General features: G+C 38.4%; 1 protein-coding gene across 4 annotated transcripts in view; it reads left to right on the forward strand.

Moving 5' to 3' along the window:
- SLC10A7 (solute carrier family 10 member 7) overlaps positions 1-17,357 on the forward strand; it is a 152,138-nt gene that overhangs the window by 13,912 nt on the left and 120,869 nt on the right. For 3 of the 4 annotated variants that reach the window (XR_010071325.1, XM_063336669.1, XM_063336668.1), the window contains one exon: positions 441-516. Coding sequence is in view for 3 of the 4 variants with exons in the window: in XM_063336669.1 (XP_063192739.1) it covers positions 441-516 (76 nt within the window). In the remaining variant the exon portion in view is untranslated. Of the gene's footprint in view, positions 1-440; positions 517-17,357 lie in introns of those variants that run through there. The other variant, XM_063336670.1, reaches the window with a different exon arrangement.

The raw sequence follows: 17,357 nt of genomic DNA on the forward strand, positions 1-17,357 counted from the left end.
GAATATTTTTATCACCGAACAGCTTTTTCAAGAAAATAGGGGTTTACATCTTTCTTTTCTTTTTTTTTTTTTCCCCCCAAATAGCTACAGGTATCTCAAAACACAGTACAAACTGTACTACATCAGGACACATGATGCTGTTGTCTTTGTGATAGATGTGTAGATACCTTTGTGAATGGTAGATACAGTACTACAGATGGGGAAATGAAGTCATAGAGAGGCGAGGTGTTGGGGTTTTTAAATGGTGATGTGACTCTTTGCTGTGGTTGCTAGTAAGAGATGGCATAGAAATCCTGACGGCTGTAACTGTAATGCAAACTGATTGGGTTGTGTGGGTGATAGATTATTGTTTCTACTCAGCTATTTGGTATTTTAAGCTTTTAGGCTGCATGGTGTTTGCATCATGTGAGGAATGTAACATTCCTTTTTGTTGTTTTCAGCTTGCAGACAGTAGGCTGCATGCCACCTCCTGTGTCTTCTGCAGTGATTTTAACCAAAGCTGTTGGTGGAAATGAGGTGAGTTTTTGTTTTATTCTTGAATGCTTTTTTTTAATCAGAAGTTCAAGCAAATATTTGTTTATGATGAGCTTGCGTGGCAGAACACTGACTGTGATGTGATACTATTGTGATTTGTAAAAGCTTCGAGAATTAAAGCTTGGTTATTGTGTTGGTGTTAAACAAGGGAAATAGTGTTAATCTGCTGGTATTGCTGAAACTGAAAGAAGCTCAGTTTTCTGGGGTGATAGAAAAGTTTCAGATGGAGATTGGTGTTAGGAGACTTCTGCTTGTTGCTGCACTGTAATTCTGAACCATATAATGTTCATATGCTATATACTGGTTATCTCATAGACCATAGGCTTTGTGGTGAAGAACTGCCCTTGCATCATGTTTGGATGGTGTTTAGTATTAACAGGCCCTATAGTAGGAGTTCCTCAAGTTTGTAGCTGCATATATAGCAAGTGATGATGGAGACACAAAAATTCATTTAAATCTTATGTTGTTATTTGTGACAAATCTTATGTTGTTATTATGCAATGCTAAGTTCTCAACAGGTAGGAAATGCCAGAACTGAAGTTGTTTGTGCAAACTCAATTTGGTCACGTTATATTTCTGCCTTAAAATGGCATATGCTGATGTCATTTCAGACTCTCCGTAAAACACTTGCTATTTTCAGGAAGACCAGTTAGCATTTAGGAATTCCTTTAGATTTGCTTCCTCATAACTGCTGAGGGTGGATGAGACTTAGTAGGTGAGGAAGGGAGAGAATAACACTGAAAGAGGTTGTTTTTAGAGGTAGCACTGTTGGGGTGCTGTTCTGGAGGGTTAGAGCCAAATCTTAATTCAGCCATAGAGCTCCTGTGTGAGGCTGGGCGAGTCATTCAGCACATTTTTTAAATATGGCCATTAGTTGTGTACTTCTCATTTTCTGAGTTCAAACTCTTGGGACCGATTAATGTCAGCTTTGAAAACACATGATAGCACTGAAATAGATTGAAGTTGTACTTTGTACTGACAAAGTGCTGTTTAATTGCTCTATCCTCTGAAGAGAGACCCAAAGCATTTCAAGTCAAGCATCTCTAATTACGGGCAATCCTGATGCACATCGCTGTCTCCCAGTTTGCTACCTGAAAACAAGAATCATAAAATTGTCTGATGGAGGTGCTGTGGAGTAGTTAGTATAAGGAAATAATTTAGGTATGTAGTAGTGATCAACAGAGAAATGAGAATTTTTCTAATTATTGCTCTAGATGTAGGTGCTGTAAATTATACAAAGGTGCCACATAGTGAACAGTGAGGATGAAATGAAGTATGGAATGAGTGCTTATTCAGTGTTGGCACCGTCTGTCCTATCCTTAGAACAAGGAAAAGATCCTCTGGAAAAAAAGCTGTGATTGGTTAGTTAAAAGCAATATCATACAGTATTTGGGTGCAGGAGGGAGAGAAGTACTTTAGTTGCTTCATCATTAGAGTTCACCTTTTTATGGTAATATTATTCTGGGGTGGTGTGTGTGTGTGTATTTTATACCAGCTGAAAACAGAAACTTTTTGTCATGTGAGGCTTATATAAGTAATTGTATAAATCACTGGCAAAGTAAAACTTGAACCTGGAGGGTTTCTGGAGGAATGTAAAAATGCATACCTTGTTTGTGACTTTTGCAGATAGCTGCTGACAGCAGAGAGAAACTGAATCAAGAATTGGGTCTTGGGAATTGGCAGTTCTCAGTCAGGCTGTAGGAAGGTGTACAAAAGAGAAACACCCTTTAAACACGCTCAGTGTGGACAAAATGTGTGGCAAATTTATTGCCAAACTTGAGCAAGTTTCAATGCAAATGTTTTTTGGAATGTGATGCTTCTCTTGTCATTCAGACTGTTGTTAATTTTTCTTTTAAAGAACAGCAAATCACATCCCTCATGCTAGACTGTCTTATATCTCTCCTTCCCAAATTTCACCTAAGCTATTATCGATACATTTCTCTTTCTGACATGAGCAGAACAGTGCAATTTTTTCCCATTTTAATTTAAATCCATCCTGATATACGAAGAATTTAAACCTGGGAATCAACTGGAAATATAAGTGACTGTGCTGTGAGAGCATTTGTTCATAATAATGTCTCTTAAACTGCTTTTGCCTCGTCAAGCATGTATCCCTTACCTAGAGAAATTGATTTGTCTGAGGGTGTATCTACACTGCGTAATGTAATATGAAGATAAATGAGCTTACTCAGAAGCAATGTAGCGAGGAAGCTCCACGTGAGCTAATTAGTCTGAGAAGTGTCCTGCTGCTAGAGAGTACAGGCATACCCTCAATAAGTGCTCTGAAGACCTCTTTGGATTTCATGGAACACAGCACATGAGAGCTGTGGCAGTGACTCTTATCACAGTATAGAGGGTTTTAGGTTTCCTTTATCTAGGTAGAAGTAACTGTTGAATGTCAGTTTGGACTTGGGTTATTCTCAAAGAAGTATCAGGTACTATGGCATGGTAGTAGTAGTACTCACCTGGGGCTGAGGAAACATGGATGCTATTTTTATCTGTGTCATTAACCTGTTGGGTAAAAGTGTGGTATTGAGTGGGGTATTTTGTCTCTGAGGTTAACAGTAATGGATAATGGCAACTTTGTGAAGTGTTTGAAGATCAGTGCTGAAAAGCCTTATGTAAGATCTATATTTTATTGTTCTGGGTCAGGGTGATTAAGTATTTGGTCAAATGCTTAGAAAGAGAGTCTACAACATAAGAAGCTGCTTGGATGGGGGATTTTGCTGCATATCAATTGGAAAATTCAATTGTGAGATGATAAAAGGAAGATGGTTTTGTTAATCTTACAAAGATCTATTTTTTTTAACTGATACATGCCTGAGGGCACAAACCAAAATGTTCTGCTTTTGTTGGCTAAGGAAGATGTGATCACCAAAGCAGATACTAAGAATTCTGATTAAACTGCGTTCATTGTTGAAAAAGTTATTGTTCAGGGATTGTAAATACAAAACCAGGTAAGCTAAAAATCTTTAACTGTCAGTGTTTAATAACAACTATACAGTCTACTGGTGTTTGTTTTTCCTGGTGGTTCAAACAAGTGGTATATCAAAAAAGTGTACCTAAGCTTTAATTCCTCTTGATCTATGTATAAGAATAAAACAGCTGAGCAGTTACTCAAGAGTGCAAGTGTAAAATTGTCCAAAGTAAAAATAATTCTTCCTTCGTCCTATACATTGTTTGATCACCAACCCTGTGATCTATGTGGCTTTCAAATTTATAGTCCTAGCAGCTGTTAGTCATACCTTCCAAACTCTACCATGTTAGCCATTCATATTTCTTTGCAGTATGCCTGGTAGATGGGCAGGTGGGGGATCTTTTTGATGATTGGGGCATACCAGAGGAAATAAATCTTTGTCAAAAGCCCTTTGGCAGCAGTAGCCTTTCATTAATAAGGGAAGACAAACAAGTCAGTTAACACCTTTGCTTGCTGTAGCCGTGGCATTATGGTGGGGAGGAGCATTATATCTGGAAGCCAGAAGGCTTCCAAGTCTTTTGATATTTGAGGGTGAAAATTAACATCTTCACTTAGCTCTGATGCGCAAGTGGTTTGGTGGCTTGTTTTGGAGGACTGGAAAGAGCATTCTTCACAAGTCATAAGGGTTATAGGGGGGAAAAGATCTCTGTGACTTTATAAGAAAGAAATGGGAAGACAGCAAAGAGGTAATCAGACTGAAAACCAGTATCAGATTTTGTAGGTGTATTGGATATTTTTTGCTGTAATCATTGGAGGAGACATCCAGCGTTGGCACTAGCAGAGTGGAAGAACAAAAGATTCTAGCTGCAGAGAAAATAATGGAGTGACTAGTTTGCTCTCAGTACTGCTTGTTACATGAGACTTAAGACAGGCTTTTCAAATCCCATTTCCTTATGTATCGCCATTGATGGCAGTGGCAGCAGCAGAGGTGTTTAGCTGTTCCAGACAGTGTTTCTGTATTGCTTCAGAATAACTTGTGTGCTAGCAGTGATACAGGTACCATGTTTTGAAAACGTCTGATGTGTGGCATTGGAAGATATTTACCTGTGGCTGTTGGAAGAAGATATGGTAGAGATTAAAATTTCTGTCCATAGCGCTCTCTATGTAATTCGGACTAGCTAGGAGCTAGTATCATTCTAGTCAGAGAGGTGTTGGGAAAAAGGAGATGTCATCAGTGGGGAGGGAGACTTTCAGTGCTCTCTGAAAATGAAGATGATTTATGGCTGTTCTATCTTTTGTTTTGGTGGAAGTAGCTGTTCTTGATGTGATGTGCAGAAATACAGCTTGTCTAGTAGGGCTAGATTCACTTACTTTTCTTCAGCTCCTCTCCCTGGACTCTGTATGATGTGTGGTTTGTTCTCTCAGCTCTTTCAACTCTTATTTCTTCTGTCTGTTTCTCCTTCTTCACCTTGCTTTTCCATCATTCCCTTTTTGATCTCTTCCTGTATGATGTTACTTCCATTAACCCTGTAAAGAACTTTCTAAAACAGCCTGTTCCTAGCTTTTGTCACAAATACATTTAGTTCATTAGCAAAGCCAGTTTCAAGTACTGAATTTAATTTGAGGCATATGAAGCCCTATGTGAACGAAAAAATGTTCATATGTACACTGGCAAAAAAATAAGGAGGGATCACCATGAGAAATCAAAATCTAATTTTTAATTTGGTGATATTTTCTCAATTACTTAGTTGTTTCTGTCATCAGTAACACTGAAGAAGTCTCTTGATCTGTGAAGAGGACAGTCCGTGTAGTTAAAAAAAACAGGAATGAAAACCAGAAGGCCTCACTTCTGTTCTTGGCTCTTGTTGAGCCGTGAAGGGTCAGGATTTTGATGACATTGTAGCGTCTGACAGCACAGAAGGGTTTTTGTGTCTTTTTTTTTCCAAAAAGTCTTGTCTTGTAGCTTTTCAATGAAAATATAAGCGCTATTTCTTTAAAAGTCTGCTTCTAGCTATCCATTTCTGCGAGAGAGAGACAAATAAATATGTCAGCATTTCAAGGTGCTGTAAAGACAAACCTATTAAAAGCTCGGAGATCCTCAGACAGAAATGCTGTAGAGATGCCAGATACTACTACAAAGTATTCAGACAGCAAATGTCGTACTCTCCTTAAGAATCAAAGTAATGAAGAAAAGAAATTGAAAATTAGGTCTATAAGTCTATTATCAGTTTGGGAGAAAAAACAATTTGGGATGACTTTTATGGCAGCTTAATGACATATTTTTGAAACGTGTAACATAACAGGCAAGAGCTGTGATGGAATTGTACAGATAAATCGTGGCAGACAGTTCATTTTATTGAAGAATACTTTGGCTATTTTGCTATCTCATACACAACAAAACCATTGAGGTTTTTTTTGTTCAGTTAAGCTGTAGCTTGTACAAAATGTCTTAATCAAGGTGCTGTTTCATTTTTTTGCAACTTTCATGTGGATCTGCTATACCTCTTGTAAAACAGGATTTTTGAAATATAAAATAGACAGTAATGAAGAAGGCTGGAAAGGTATTTATGAAATAAGATGTAAAGAAAGAGTTCTAGTATTGATTTTTAGATTTGTTTTTTGAAGATGTAGATGTAGAACATAAACCAATATAAATTTGCAAGGTCCACAGCTAGTCTTTCTGGAAAAGAATCAAGGGAGAGTAGTAACATTTTGCCAGCAAATTCTATGCAATAGTTTTAACTGATATTTTAAAATAAAGAGCATACAAGTACTTACTGAGAAATGAACACTGGAAATTTCCTCTGTTAGTGAGTGGTGGCTTTTTTTAAGTAAAAGCAAAAAAGTGAACCCTAACACTACTGTAAAGTCACAGGAAAGATATCGATTTCTCTAAAAATATCTGAAGTTCTTTGAACTGTGTATACATGTACATTAACCTTTTAAAAAACAAAATAAAATGAATGAAAAAAAAAAAAGTACAAGCTCTAATGGTTTGTGATTCATACACTGATGCACCACTGTACCAAGAGCGTTTACCCTTGGAAGGTAACTAATGAACATTATGAAACAAAATTGTTTAAGATCTTCAAATAAACTCTACATGTCATGATGTTTCGATGTCTTCTATAATACAGTTTTTTATTCTCTAAATATAAGTAAAAATTTACAGTAGTGTGGTCTAAAATTTTACTTCCAAATTGCACTTCAAATATTCGTATTTTTAGGTTTTGTTTATGGAAGGGTATGTAATTTCATTCTATTGTTTTTAAATTTGATACTGTAAAAGGAAAAAACCTGTAATGATTTTTTTTTTTCATTTCCTATGTAATAAACTTTGTCTGCCCACACCAATTAAATAGTTCTAAATTAAAATGTAACTAATTATACCATTAGATACGACACCAAAGTCTCTGGGTGGGTATGTGGGTGTCATAGGACAAATTTAGGGAAGATGTCTGTACTTCACACGTACAAATGTAAAGAATTAACTGTGTCAGCTTAGGCCTTGTATGTGCGTAGGAGCTGTTGTGCTATTAAATTCACCCACTCTATTCTAGTATTACAGTCTAATTTTTTATGTATCCTAAGAGTTTACTTTTCTTCTATCATTACTGTGCTTTGAGCAGATGGTTTTTATTGAACTATTTATTGACACTTAGGGGTTTTTCCTTCCCTGAGTGGTGACTGCATTTTATATCCATCAATGCATAGGAGTAGCCCAAATTATTACTTACAATATGAATTTCATGACTATAATGTGTCCCAGTCATGCAGCTCCATTAGATAACTCTAGACTTCCTCATCATCTTCTCAAATCTTTTATAACCCAAAGCAATTGTGGAATCTTCCTATTTTTTTTTCCCCTCGTCTATCACTGTTCTCCTTCCATTTATCACTAATAGTTCTAATACAGATCCACTATTAAAACTGTTCAGAATGGAAGGAATTTTCAAAGGCATTCGTCTCTGCTCTTAATTTCAGTGGAAGCAAATTCAGGCTAACAGGGAGACTTCTGAATTCCCCATATTCAAGCGCTTCACCCCGAAACTCCTTAATTCGGTTTGTATAAAGTTTCAGATTCTCCCAATACCTTTGAAAAGCAACCGATTTACTACCCTAAGATACCAGTGGTTGAGTTAGACTTTTGATAAAAGATTTATTTTTGTTCCTGGTTACCACTACCTCTAACTCAGGGTCTTTCGTATGGCTCATAAGGTGTCCAGTGGAAAAAGCCCCTCTCCTACACTCCTGGGAGTGTAAGAGATTTGGGAAGTGCAAGAAAATATATTAAATCTCTTAACTGCACAACTTTATGTACTGTTAGATGTATGACACAGAACTCGAAGCCTTGTGTTCAGCCTTCCCAGATCTGTGTTCCTTGTAGCAGCTCTGCGGTAATCTAGAAGGCTGTAAAATTATCTGTTTAAATTATGTTAAACTGCTTGGGCTGTGGTTGGAATCTACCTGGATTCATCATAGCGTGTTTGCCCAACTGTCCTAGATCTGACTTTAACCAGAGTGTTTTCAGAGGCTTTGCTGTTGCTATTCTACAGTACTTGACTGGAGAGACCAGTTTTTTGTCTGCTGTGGGACATTCAGTGACCCTGAAAGCTGTTTGTGGCATAAAGAAGCCAGGACAGAAGAGTCTTGCTCTCACGCTTGACAAAAATGGCCTTTTAAAGCAAGGTGATTTTGTATTTGTCTTGGTCTGCAGGTTAATTCAGTGTAAAATTACAGTGTGCAAGAGCTTCCTTTATTTAGCAGGGAGTGCTGTATGAAACGTGTTGCCTATGCAGAGCAAGCATTTATAACTGTTTGAACAAATGGGTAATGCCTCTGTTAAAATATTTGCAGAGAGTGGAACCTACTGGCCCCCTACAATTCAGCGTCTGTACTCTGTGGTGTTTAATCTTTACGGCTATTTGAAAGAGAGATTGCAGGTATTTTATAGCGAGGGAAATGCGTTACCTGCTCTCCCTTCCTCAGCCTTTGAAAGGAAAGGGTATCTTTTGGAGAGCAGTGAAGACTGGAAATATTATTCTGTAGGTGATAGCTTCAAAAAATTACAAGTGATTTGTTTGCAGTGGAGCGTTTTATGCAGTTTTAATTCCATTGAATGCCTGTGTGATGCTGGCACTCACTGTGTAAGGGTCATTTTCTAATGACTTTCTTCTGGCAGAGCAGTGCAGATGTTTGCTGGCACTGAAATCCAGCAACACGCTTCTGGTTCTGCTGTCCCTCACCTGTTGGCTTACAAAGCAAACGCTAATTTAATGTTAATCTTAATAGTAAGTGAAGTGTTTAATCATTGCATGTGTTAGGATTGGTTTTAAATCACTGATACAGCAGAACAGAAGCTATTTGGCTTTGTTGCTTGCAAGTGGTTTATTTTCTACCAGGAACAATAAAGGTGGTTCATTTGATGCCTGTTGACATGTTCACCTGTCTCTGTGGTCCTGGACCCTCTTGCACGAAGGGATAGTACTGCAAATGGTTTAGTATGGCTGTTGGGGGCCCCAGCGTTGTGACTAGGAATGAAAACATGGATTTATAAAACTAACAAAAGCTAATATGCAACAGTATGGATTGTCAAAAATTGAATTAATTCAGTATTTCTTTCTAAAAAGAACATGTGGAATGGTAACGTGTAAAGGATCGCTAACACTTTGAAATCTGAAAAATACCTTTTACATAATGACTGTTTGCGGCTCACTGCAGATGAATCAAAATTAAACATGTCTATTGAGAAGACAAAATGCCCTTTAGGAATTAGTAGAGGAAAGCGTTACGGTTCTTGAAATGTGCAAGTTTGGAACACTGGCTTGTGAAGAGATGTTACGCTGTTTCTCATTTCTTAAATTTGTCCTTTGTGTGTTAAATCTTCAGAATATTTCACTTGAGAAAGTTTTTGTTTTTATCCAAGCGTGTTTTTATCTGGTGTGAATATATTTGCTTAGTGACTAATAATAATATATAGAAAGAAACCAATCTCACTTGCAAATTCAATATTTCTGTAATTTGTTTTCTTTAGCTGTCTTTTTGGGTGTGCGATATTAAGTCCTGATTTGTGCAAATCGTAGCTGCAAAACGTGAAGCAGGATTTTCAGTTAAAATTACTATTATCTTTAAATTTCAATCTTTTTCAAGGAAATTAAATTGATTTTATTATCCTTTTTTCATCATTATGATTACGAAAGAACACCATGAAGGTTTTTGTCTTCTAAATTGTTTGTCAAATGATTACCTTCAATACATCTTCAGAAAAAGTGTTTTACATTCTATGAGGAAAATCTTACCTGCGTGAAGAGATGGAACAAATTTCTAGATTCCTTTATTTATATAAAAATAAACAAGCCCAAATGTATTTAAAAATGTCTTTATAGAACTCTTATGAGATGATAGGATTTTTTTTAAAGTGTTTCCAGTTTGTATTTTTCTGTTAAGCTTTTTGTTTATTTGTTAGTTAGAGCAATTGGCAAAAAATGTGGAGAGCATTAGAGCAGCAAATTTTCTCTAATTTCAAAGCATTATTTAGGCTCCAGTTTCTGGAAAATATTGGTCGTATTATGAAGTCTGAAAACAACAAGCTGCTGGTAAACTGTTTCTGGACGTGTTGAAGAAAAGCCACGTGTCTCCTAGGAACACTTTTTTCAGACATGCAGTTCCCACAGCTGGGTGCTTTCCTGCTCAGCTAGGATTTTTGCAGATCTTCCCGTGTGCATATGGCCTTTTCTGTCTGAAATCCACTACTGCTGCTGCCACTTCTAAATTAGCAAGAACGAAGGGGAAACAACACCGCTCAGAGTAGCTGTAGCAGAGGCTTAAACACTTGTACTCATGTGGGAAACCCCTATGAGAAGATGGTAGTGTTTAGGAAATCTTCAGGAGCCAGGAGGCTGGCAAAGCAGATCCAGAGAGGCAATTCTCCCCTTCTACTCTGCTCTCGTGGGACCCCACCTGGAGTGCTGTGTCCAGCTCTGGAGCCCTCAGCGCAAGAGGGACTTGGACCTGTTGGATTGAGTCCAGAGGAGGGCCACGAGGATGATGAGAGGGCTGGAGCACCTCTCCTATGAAGACAGGCTGAGAGAGTTGTGGCTGTTCACACTGGAGAAGGCTCTGGGAGGACTTTATAGCGGCCTTCCAGTACCTGAAGGGGACCTATAAGAAACCTGGGGAGGGGCTGTTTGCAAGGGCATGTAGTGATAGGACGAGGGGCAATGGTTTTAAACTAGAGCAGGGTGGGTTTAGATCAGACATTAGGAAGAAGTTCTTTTGTTTAATATCTTTATCAATGATCTGGATGAGGGGATTGAGTGCACCCTCAGTAAGTTTGCAGACGACACCAAACTAGGTGGGAGCGTTGTTCTGCTTGAGGGTAGGAGGGTTCTACAGAGGGACCTGGACAGGCTGGATCGGTGGGCCAAGGCCAACTGTATGAGGTTTAATAAGGCCAAGTGCCGGGTCCTGCATTTTGGTCACAACCCCAAACAACACTACAGGCTTGGGGAAGCGCGGCTGGAAAGCTGCCCAGCAGAAAAGGACCTGGGGGTGCTGGTGGACGGCCAGCTTAGCATGAGCCAGCAGTGTGCCCAGGTGGCCAAGAGGCCAACAGCATTCTGGCTTGTATCAGGAATAGCATGGCCAGCAGGAGTAGGGAAGCGATCGTGCCTCTGTACTCGACACTGGTGAGGCCTCACCTCGAGTGCTGTGTTCAGTTCTGGGCCCCTCTGTACAAGAGGGACATTGAAGTGCTGGAGCATGTCCAGAGGAGAGCTACCAGGCTGGTGAGGGATCTGGAGACCAGGTCATATGAGGAGAGGCTGAGGGAGCTGGGCATGTTTAGCTTGGAGAAGAGGAGGCTGAGGGGAGACCTCAGCCCTCTACAGCTACCTGAAAGGAGGTTGGAGAGAGGTGGGTGTTGGCCTCTTCTCCCAGGTGAAGAATGGCAGGACGAGAGGAAACGGCAGGGGAGGTTTAGATTAGGTATTAGGAAGAATTACTTCACTGAAAGAGTGGTCAGGCACTGGAACAGCCTGCCCAGGGAGGTGGTTGAGTCACCATCCCTAGAGGTATTTAAGAAATGTCTAGATGTGGCACGTCAGGGCATGCTCTAGTGACAGAGATTGTAGGGGTTTGGGATTTTTGTGTGTGTGTGTTGTTGGACTCGATGATCTCAAAGGTCCTTTCCAACCATGAAGATTCTATGATTCCTTACAATGAGGGTGATGAGATACTGGAACAGGTTGCCCAGAGAGGTGGTGGAGGCCCGATGCCTGGAGACATTCAAGGCCAGGTGTGATGAGGCTCTGAGCAACCTGATCTAGTTGAAGATGTCCCTGCTTGCTGCAGGGGGGTTGGACTAGATGACCTTTAAAGGCCCCTTCCAACCCAACACATTCTATGATTTTAAAAGGAGCATTTATGAATTCACTGTACTATAGGTGCTCTGAAAGCACAACAGCCCTTATTATTCATCTGTGTGATGGTGGAGAAGTTGTTTTACAATTAAATATAATCTTTGCCAACCCATTTAGTACCTCATCATATCTATCTCTACCAAAAGCCACATTTCCAGTCAGTTTGCTTCTCTGACATTTCGGGTCCCCTTGCCAGCCTCAGCCTGACCTCTCAAGGTCTGTGCTGTCTGCCTCCCAATCCTGCCCTGCTTCAGGCTCTCCTGCGCATCCCCAGGGAGCTGGCACCAACTGCCTGGCCGCTCCGCGAGACAGTGCGAGGCAGAGGTGAAGTGGGAACCAGTAGGAGCCGTGGCCGTGCTTGGCAGCATGTTGTTATTCATTGATGTGCACTTAACAGTGTGAGCCAGTAGCTATGTTCTTTTTGAGTAGGGCTGCAAGCCAGTGCTTGAATTTAGGGTAAATAACATTTCTGAAGGAATTTTCCCCAAGATTCAGGGGAACAAAAAACTTGCCTTATATTGAGATGGATACAGTAGTTCTATATCTATTTAATTAAATCTATTTAATTTTAATAATAAAGGGATGTTTAGTAAGAAATATGCAAGCAAACAAAGAAGCTAGTGCGCTGCTTACCAACAAAGAAGTCAGCAGCCCAAACTGCTGACTTCTAAACTAAAGAGGATATTACTGTGTTTGAATTGAATTCTGTTTGAGCAGTAAGTCCAGAGCAACAGTGTATTTCCTGAATTAGTTTGCCAATTTACATGTATCACTTCTGTGAAATTTTGAAACTCCCTGTTCTAGCGGGTATTGCGGATTATTGTGGCAGGATTCCCCAAATGTTGAATTTCTAGTGTGTGGATGACTTAGCTTAGGTAGACCTTTTTGTTGTTATATTTTGTAATGATCTAAATTCATTTCGTTTGTTGATATTGTTGCAAAATATCTGCAATGTATACGGGGATGTATACTTTGATACAGACTGTGTGAGCATTTCATCTCCAACTGCATATCCAAAACCTTTTAAAAGGAAATCTCAATGAGCCCCATGGGGCAAAGTAAATTATTACATGTGGTGAACTCTTAAGTCATAGACCAAGGTCATGGCAGTGAGAGTGTATTTCAAAAAGGTTTTATCTGTGCTTGGAAAGCAAATGAAATCTCTCATCATTAACTTTAGTATTATAGTTATAAGAGGATTTTCATGAGAGGTGAAAGATCAAGTTCATGGCGGACATAATGGAGTCTGAAAAGTTCTTTCTCAGACATAATACTAGGGCGTGAAACATTCACTGAGGTTTTCACATTATCGATGGGGAGTTTACAGCCTCTAATCCGGATACTGAAGATCAGAATCATTGTAATTATTGCTATCTATTGTGGCTTTATTTCAGCCTTTTCAGATGAAAAAAACCCTCTTTTTTTGTAATATTGTGAAGACTTTTAGAAAAATTTCGTAGCTTTGCGGCTGTGTCAGTCTCTGTCATAGCATACAGGCAATACCTTCCTTAGTTAATAACAACAGTCTTTCTATAGAAATATAATTGAGTAAACTTGAATAATCTTCAGTCCCTAATGAATTAATCAAAGCACATGTGCATGCAGTGATATGGTGTCTCTGTCTTTATTTGTTGATAGTTCATGTAAACGAGAAAGAACAAATGTTGAAGGGAAACAGGGCAGAAAAGCATAAATAGAGCTAAGGATTTTAGTGACCCAGACTATTATCCTGTCAGTGGAAATGGATATTCATTTGTCTGTTCATTCAACAGGCTTTTAGATTTTGCTAGCCTGTTTGTGTGTGCATGCGTGCATTTCAGTGGTACCAAGGAGCAATGGAAATCTGCTCAGCAGTAGAGAGTCTGAACTCTGCGCCTGCATCTTGGGAATGGTTTTGCGAATATCCCTGCCAATAACAGCACTCGCTTTTTCGGAGTTTACAGTGCTCCATCTGTTTGCTTGTAGAAGTGTTGAAATTTGCCAGTGATGTGCTGCGTTTAAAAGCAGATTATTAAACAACCCTCGGCAAAAATGTATCCCTTCATATTTGTGCTTTCACTGTCATGAAGGTTATTACATTTACAGGAAAGTTTCAGCTGCTGTGATTTTATTCGAAGAGTCTGTTTAGTCCTGTTTTCATGCCATTTCACTTTTAGGTAAAATTTAAGGTTTCAGTGTTTTATTTTCTTAAATCCTTCCGTCTACTTTAAGAAGAATTATTTGTTAAAAAGTGCATTTATTCCCTGAGCTACAACTACAGATAACAAATAAATATATGTTTTTGGCAAGTGATATTTTAATTTATTTGAAAATATAAAAAATAGAAGCTGATTCTATGGTAAGAAGATTTTATAACTGGAACTAGAGAAAGTCAGCTCTAGGAGTGGCTATCAGGTCTTACTCTACTTAAGCAAAGTACTTTCTTTCAAAATGAATGTGTTTTTAGGGAAACTTTTCATATATTCAATGTGTGTGATTTCTTAAAAGTCCTTTGAGAAGAGGAAGCATAAGCTGGATTGATAGGTTACCTGTAATTCAAGAAATGACAACATTAAAGTTGGACATAAAATCTCAGTTCTGATCTATGGATGTGTTTTATGCTTCTGTTTTAAAGTGGCATGTGATCATGCAATTTAGAAAATTTATCCTATAACATTTTTTTTCTGTAATGTTAATGTCATATGTATTATCTCAAAAATACTTACTGTACTTCTGTTATCCAAAATGGTCCAGATATCTGTATTGAGTGAGACTTTCTATATGGGTTATGTTCTCTAAGGTGTAAATTTTAATAATTTAGTCAATGGCCTCTTATATGTTTTCTCTTCAACCAGCAATGCAGCCTCTTTTGTACAGTTGTGAGGCATTCCCATTTCTAAGTGTAGTCACAAATGTCTGTGACCTGTTGATATTAGGACGTTTTTGCTATTCATACCACCTGTGTCGGTGACTTCTGCATGGCTTGATTCTCTGCAATTTATGATCTGAGAAACTCAGAACAATAGAAGTTATTTGTAAGTATGGAATACCCAGAAAAATACGCAGTATTGTAAAGTGCTGTCCTCAGATCCCTTTTGAAAATGAGTCACTCTGAGGCATCTTTGCTTCATAAGGGCTCTGCTCTTATAACCACTTGAGTAACAAATGCCTTTCTTGCTACATTTGGTTTTTCGAACCTTCCCGATACTCCTAGCAGATAAATCTGAGAGTAGTCATCTTCTGCAGATAACAACAACATACATACCTTGTAACCTTGGTTTCTTTGTTTTAGTTGATTTGTTAGCATTTTCGTTTTCTGTTTTCTTTAGAGTATTACGTTGAAATAATTCAGTTTTACAGGTAACAATTTTCTCTCTTTTTGGATGTATATAAATTCAAAGTAGTAGCCTCTGCACTAGTCCTGAATTACTTTGTTTTATGTAAGTATGAAATCCTAGAATGTAATGACACTTTATAACCCAGGTACTCTGCAAGTCTGACAGCTAAGCTCCCTGAGTTCGGATGTGTATTTTTTGTCTTTAGGATGTGTAAAATTTCTTTCTCCTTGTCTCAGCAGTATAATTATGCTTACCACCCTCCCAGTTCTTCCCCTCTCTGGTATTTTTGTATGATGTAAGTCACTGTGCCCATTGTGTAAGCGTCCTGTTGTGTCTCTAAGTGATAACACTGATTTTAATTTCCCTCCTCTTTCAAATCACCAGCCAGTTCCAGCAAGTTGGTTGTCGTCTTCCCTACTAATACAAAACCACACTGAAATTTGCAGTAGTCTTCTGTTTCCCAGACTGGCTGGTTTTAGTAGCAGTCAGTGCTTCTAACTTTCAAGAGATTATTTTACTTGGGCAAATAACTTGTTGTGCTAATTTATTGTACAGTATCCTGTGAGGTAGATGGCTCATTTAGCAACACTTCCAGCAGGCTATGTTCATGGTTTCTTTATCAGCTCTTGTGGGTTTTTTTGTTTGTTTGTTTTGTGAGTGGTGGGAGGCAAGAGTGTCTTTTCCATACTCTCTAATAATTTTTTGCAACCTAATGCAGATCTGCCATACAAGGACAGTTTAAGGAGATTTCCTGTCTTTCAGGCTTCAAGTTCCATCTAAATTGTGTGATGCAAGAAAATGGAAAATTTCATTTTGTCAGATTATTTCCTCCTGCACAGCATATTGTAATATGCTGATTCTTTATTCTGAGCCATCTCTCTTCTTAGATGTTTTTACAAAACTAGAAATAGTTGAATTTAGTTTTCCTGCTAATTAGCACATGCCAGCTGCTACCAGCAAAAGAACACCTGTGCTGCTAGTGAGGGTACCTGGAAATTTGGGCATGATTCTTCTCCTTTATTCTTCTGTTGAAATCAAAGTAATGGACTGGGTAAGTGTAGGTAAGAGCTAGAAATTAAAATTGGGTCCATATGATTTGTAGTAGGTGGATTCCAGAAGCAGTAATTGGTCTTAGCTGGGCTTCTTAAGCAAAAATGTGTAGTTGACATAAAATGCTAAGTAGATACATAAGTACGGTACTGCCTTTTTATCCACTGTATTCCCATACGTTAATTACTGTCTCTGTGAATAGGTTTTTTGTTCCAAATAAATGAAACTGTGCCTGTAAATTTAAAATAGAAAAGTGACGTATAGGTATTGTTCATGCTGTAAATGCTTCTAAATACAGAGCTTTATTTGTGGGTTAAGTGTATGCCATTATCTTGAAGTTAGAGAAATTGTACTTATCTATCTTTAGGAAGTGTGTTCATCAGGAAACATCACTAAGCTTTCCCTCTGCTATCTCCTTATACAGATAGTAGAGGAGTATAAAGTAGTTTTATTAGCTGACGAGCTGTTTAATTACAAGATAAGAAACAGAGTTTTGCTCAGTGGAGGAAATGTGGAGTTCTTCCATCTGCGTTCAGAAGCACATTCAGAAGCCTGTTTCCTCCAGCCTTCACTGGAGGTAAAGGCAGCCTTCAAAACCCGGGAGAATTTCATCAAAGTAGTTTATGGATGTTTTCTCCTAGGTTTGTTCATACATACAGAAATAAAATGTCTGAATCATGAAGAACTGCATATTATACATATAGTCAGCAGTGAACTCTAGAGCTATACTGTTAAATGTCCTAGATTAGGAAAGAAGAAAGAAGATGTAATAGTTGTATATACACCCTTTCATATATACATTGAGATCAGGAGTTCTAGTTAGAATTTAGTATTGGGGCAGGATTTATAGTTCTGCAGTGAGATCAATGCTTGAACTATATGTCACTTAAAATATTGTTCATGAACTCTTTTTGGTACAGACTGACTAGGTTCTTGGAGGAGTTCCAGATGTTGCTCAAGGCGTTGTTACTAATGTCTGAAAAGGTTTTTCTTTCTCTGTTCCATTCTAATGACAGATAAATGGGAGCTACTCCATTCCATTTCCAAATTATCAGAAGTGTTAACAAGGTTTTTGTTTGAAGACCTTTTGTCTCTGAATTTTTTTTTTTTCATATTTGA

Source organism: Chroicocephalus ridibundus, chromosome 5 (genome assembly GCF_963924245.1).
Source record: "Chroicocephalus ridibundus chromosome 5, bChrRid1.1, whole genome shotgun sequence".
NCBI lineage: Eukaryota > Metazoa > Chordata > Aves > Charadriiformes > Laridae > Chroicocephalus > Chroicocephalus ridibundus.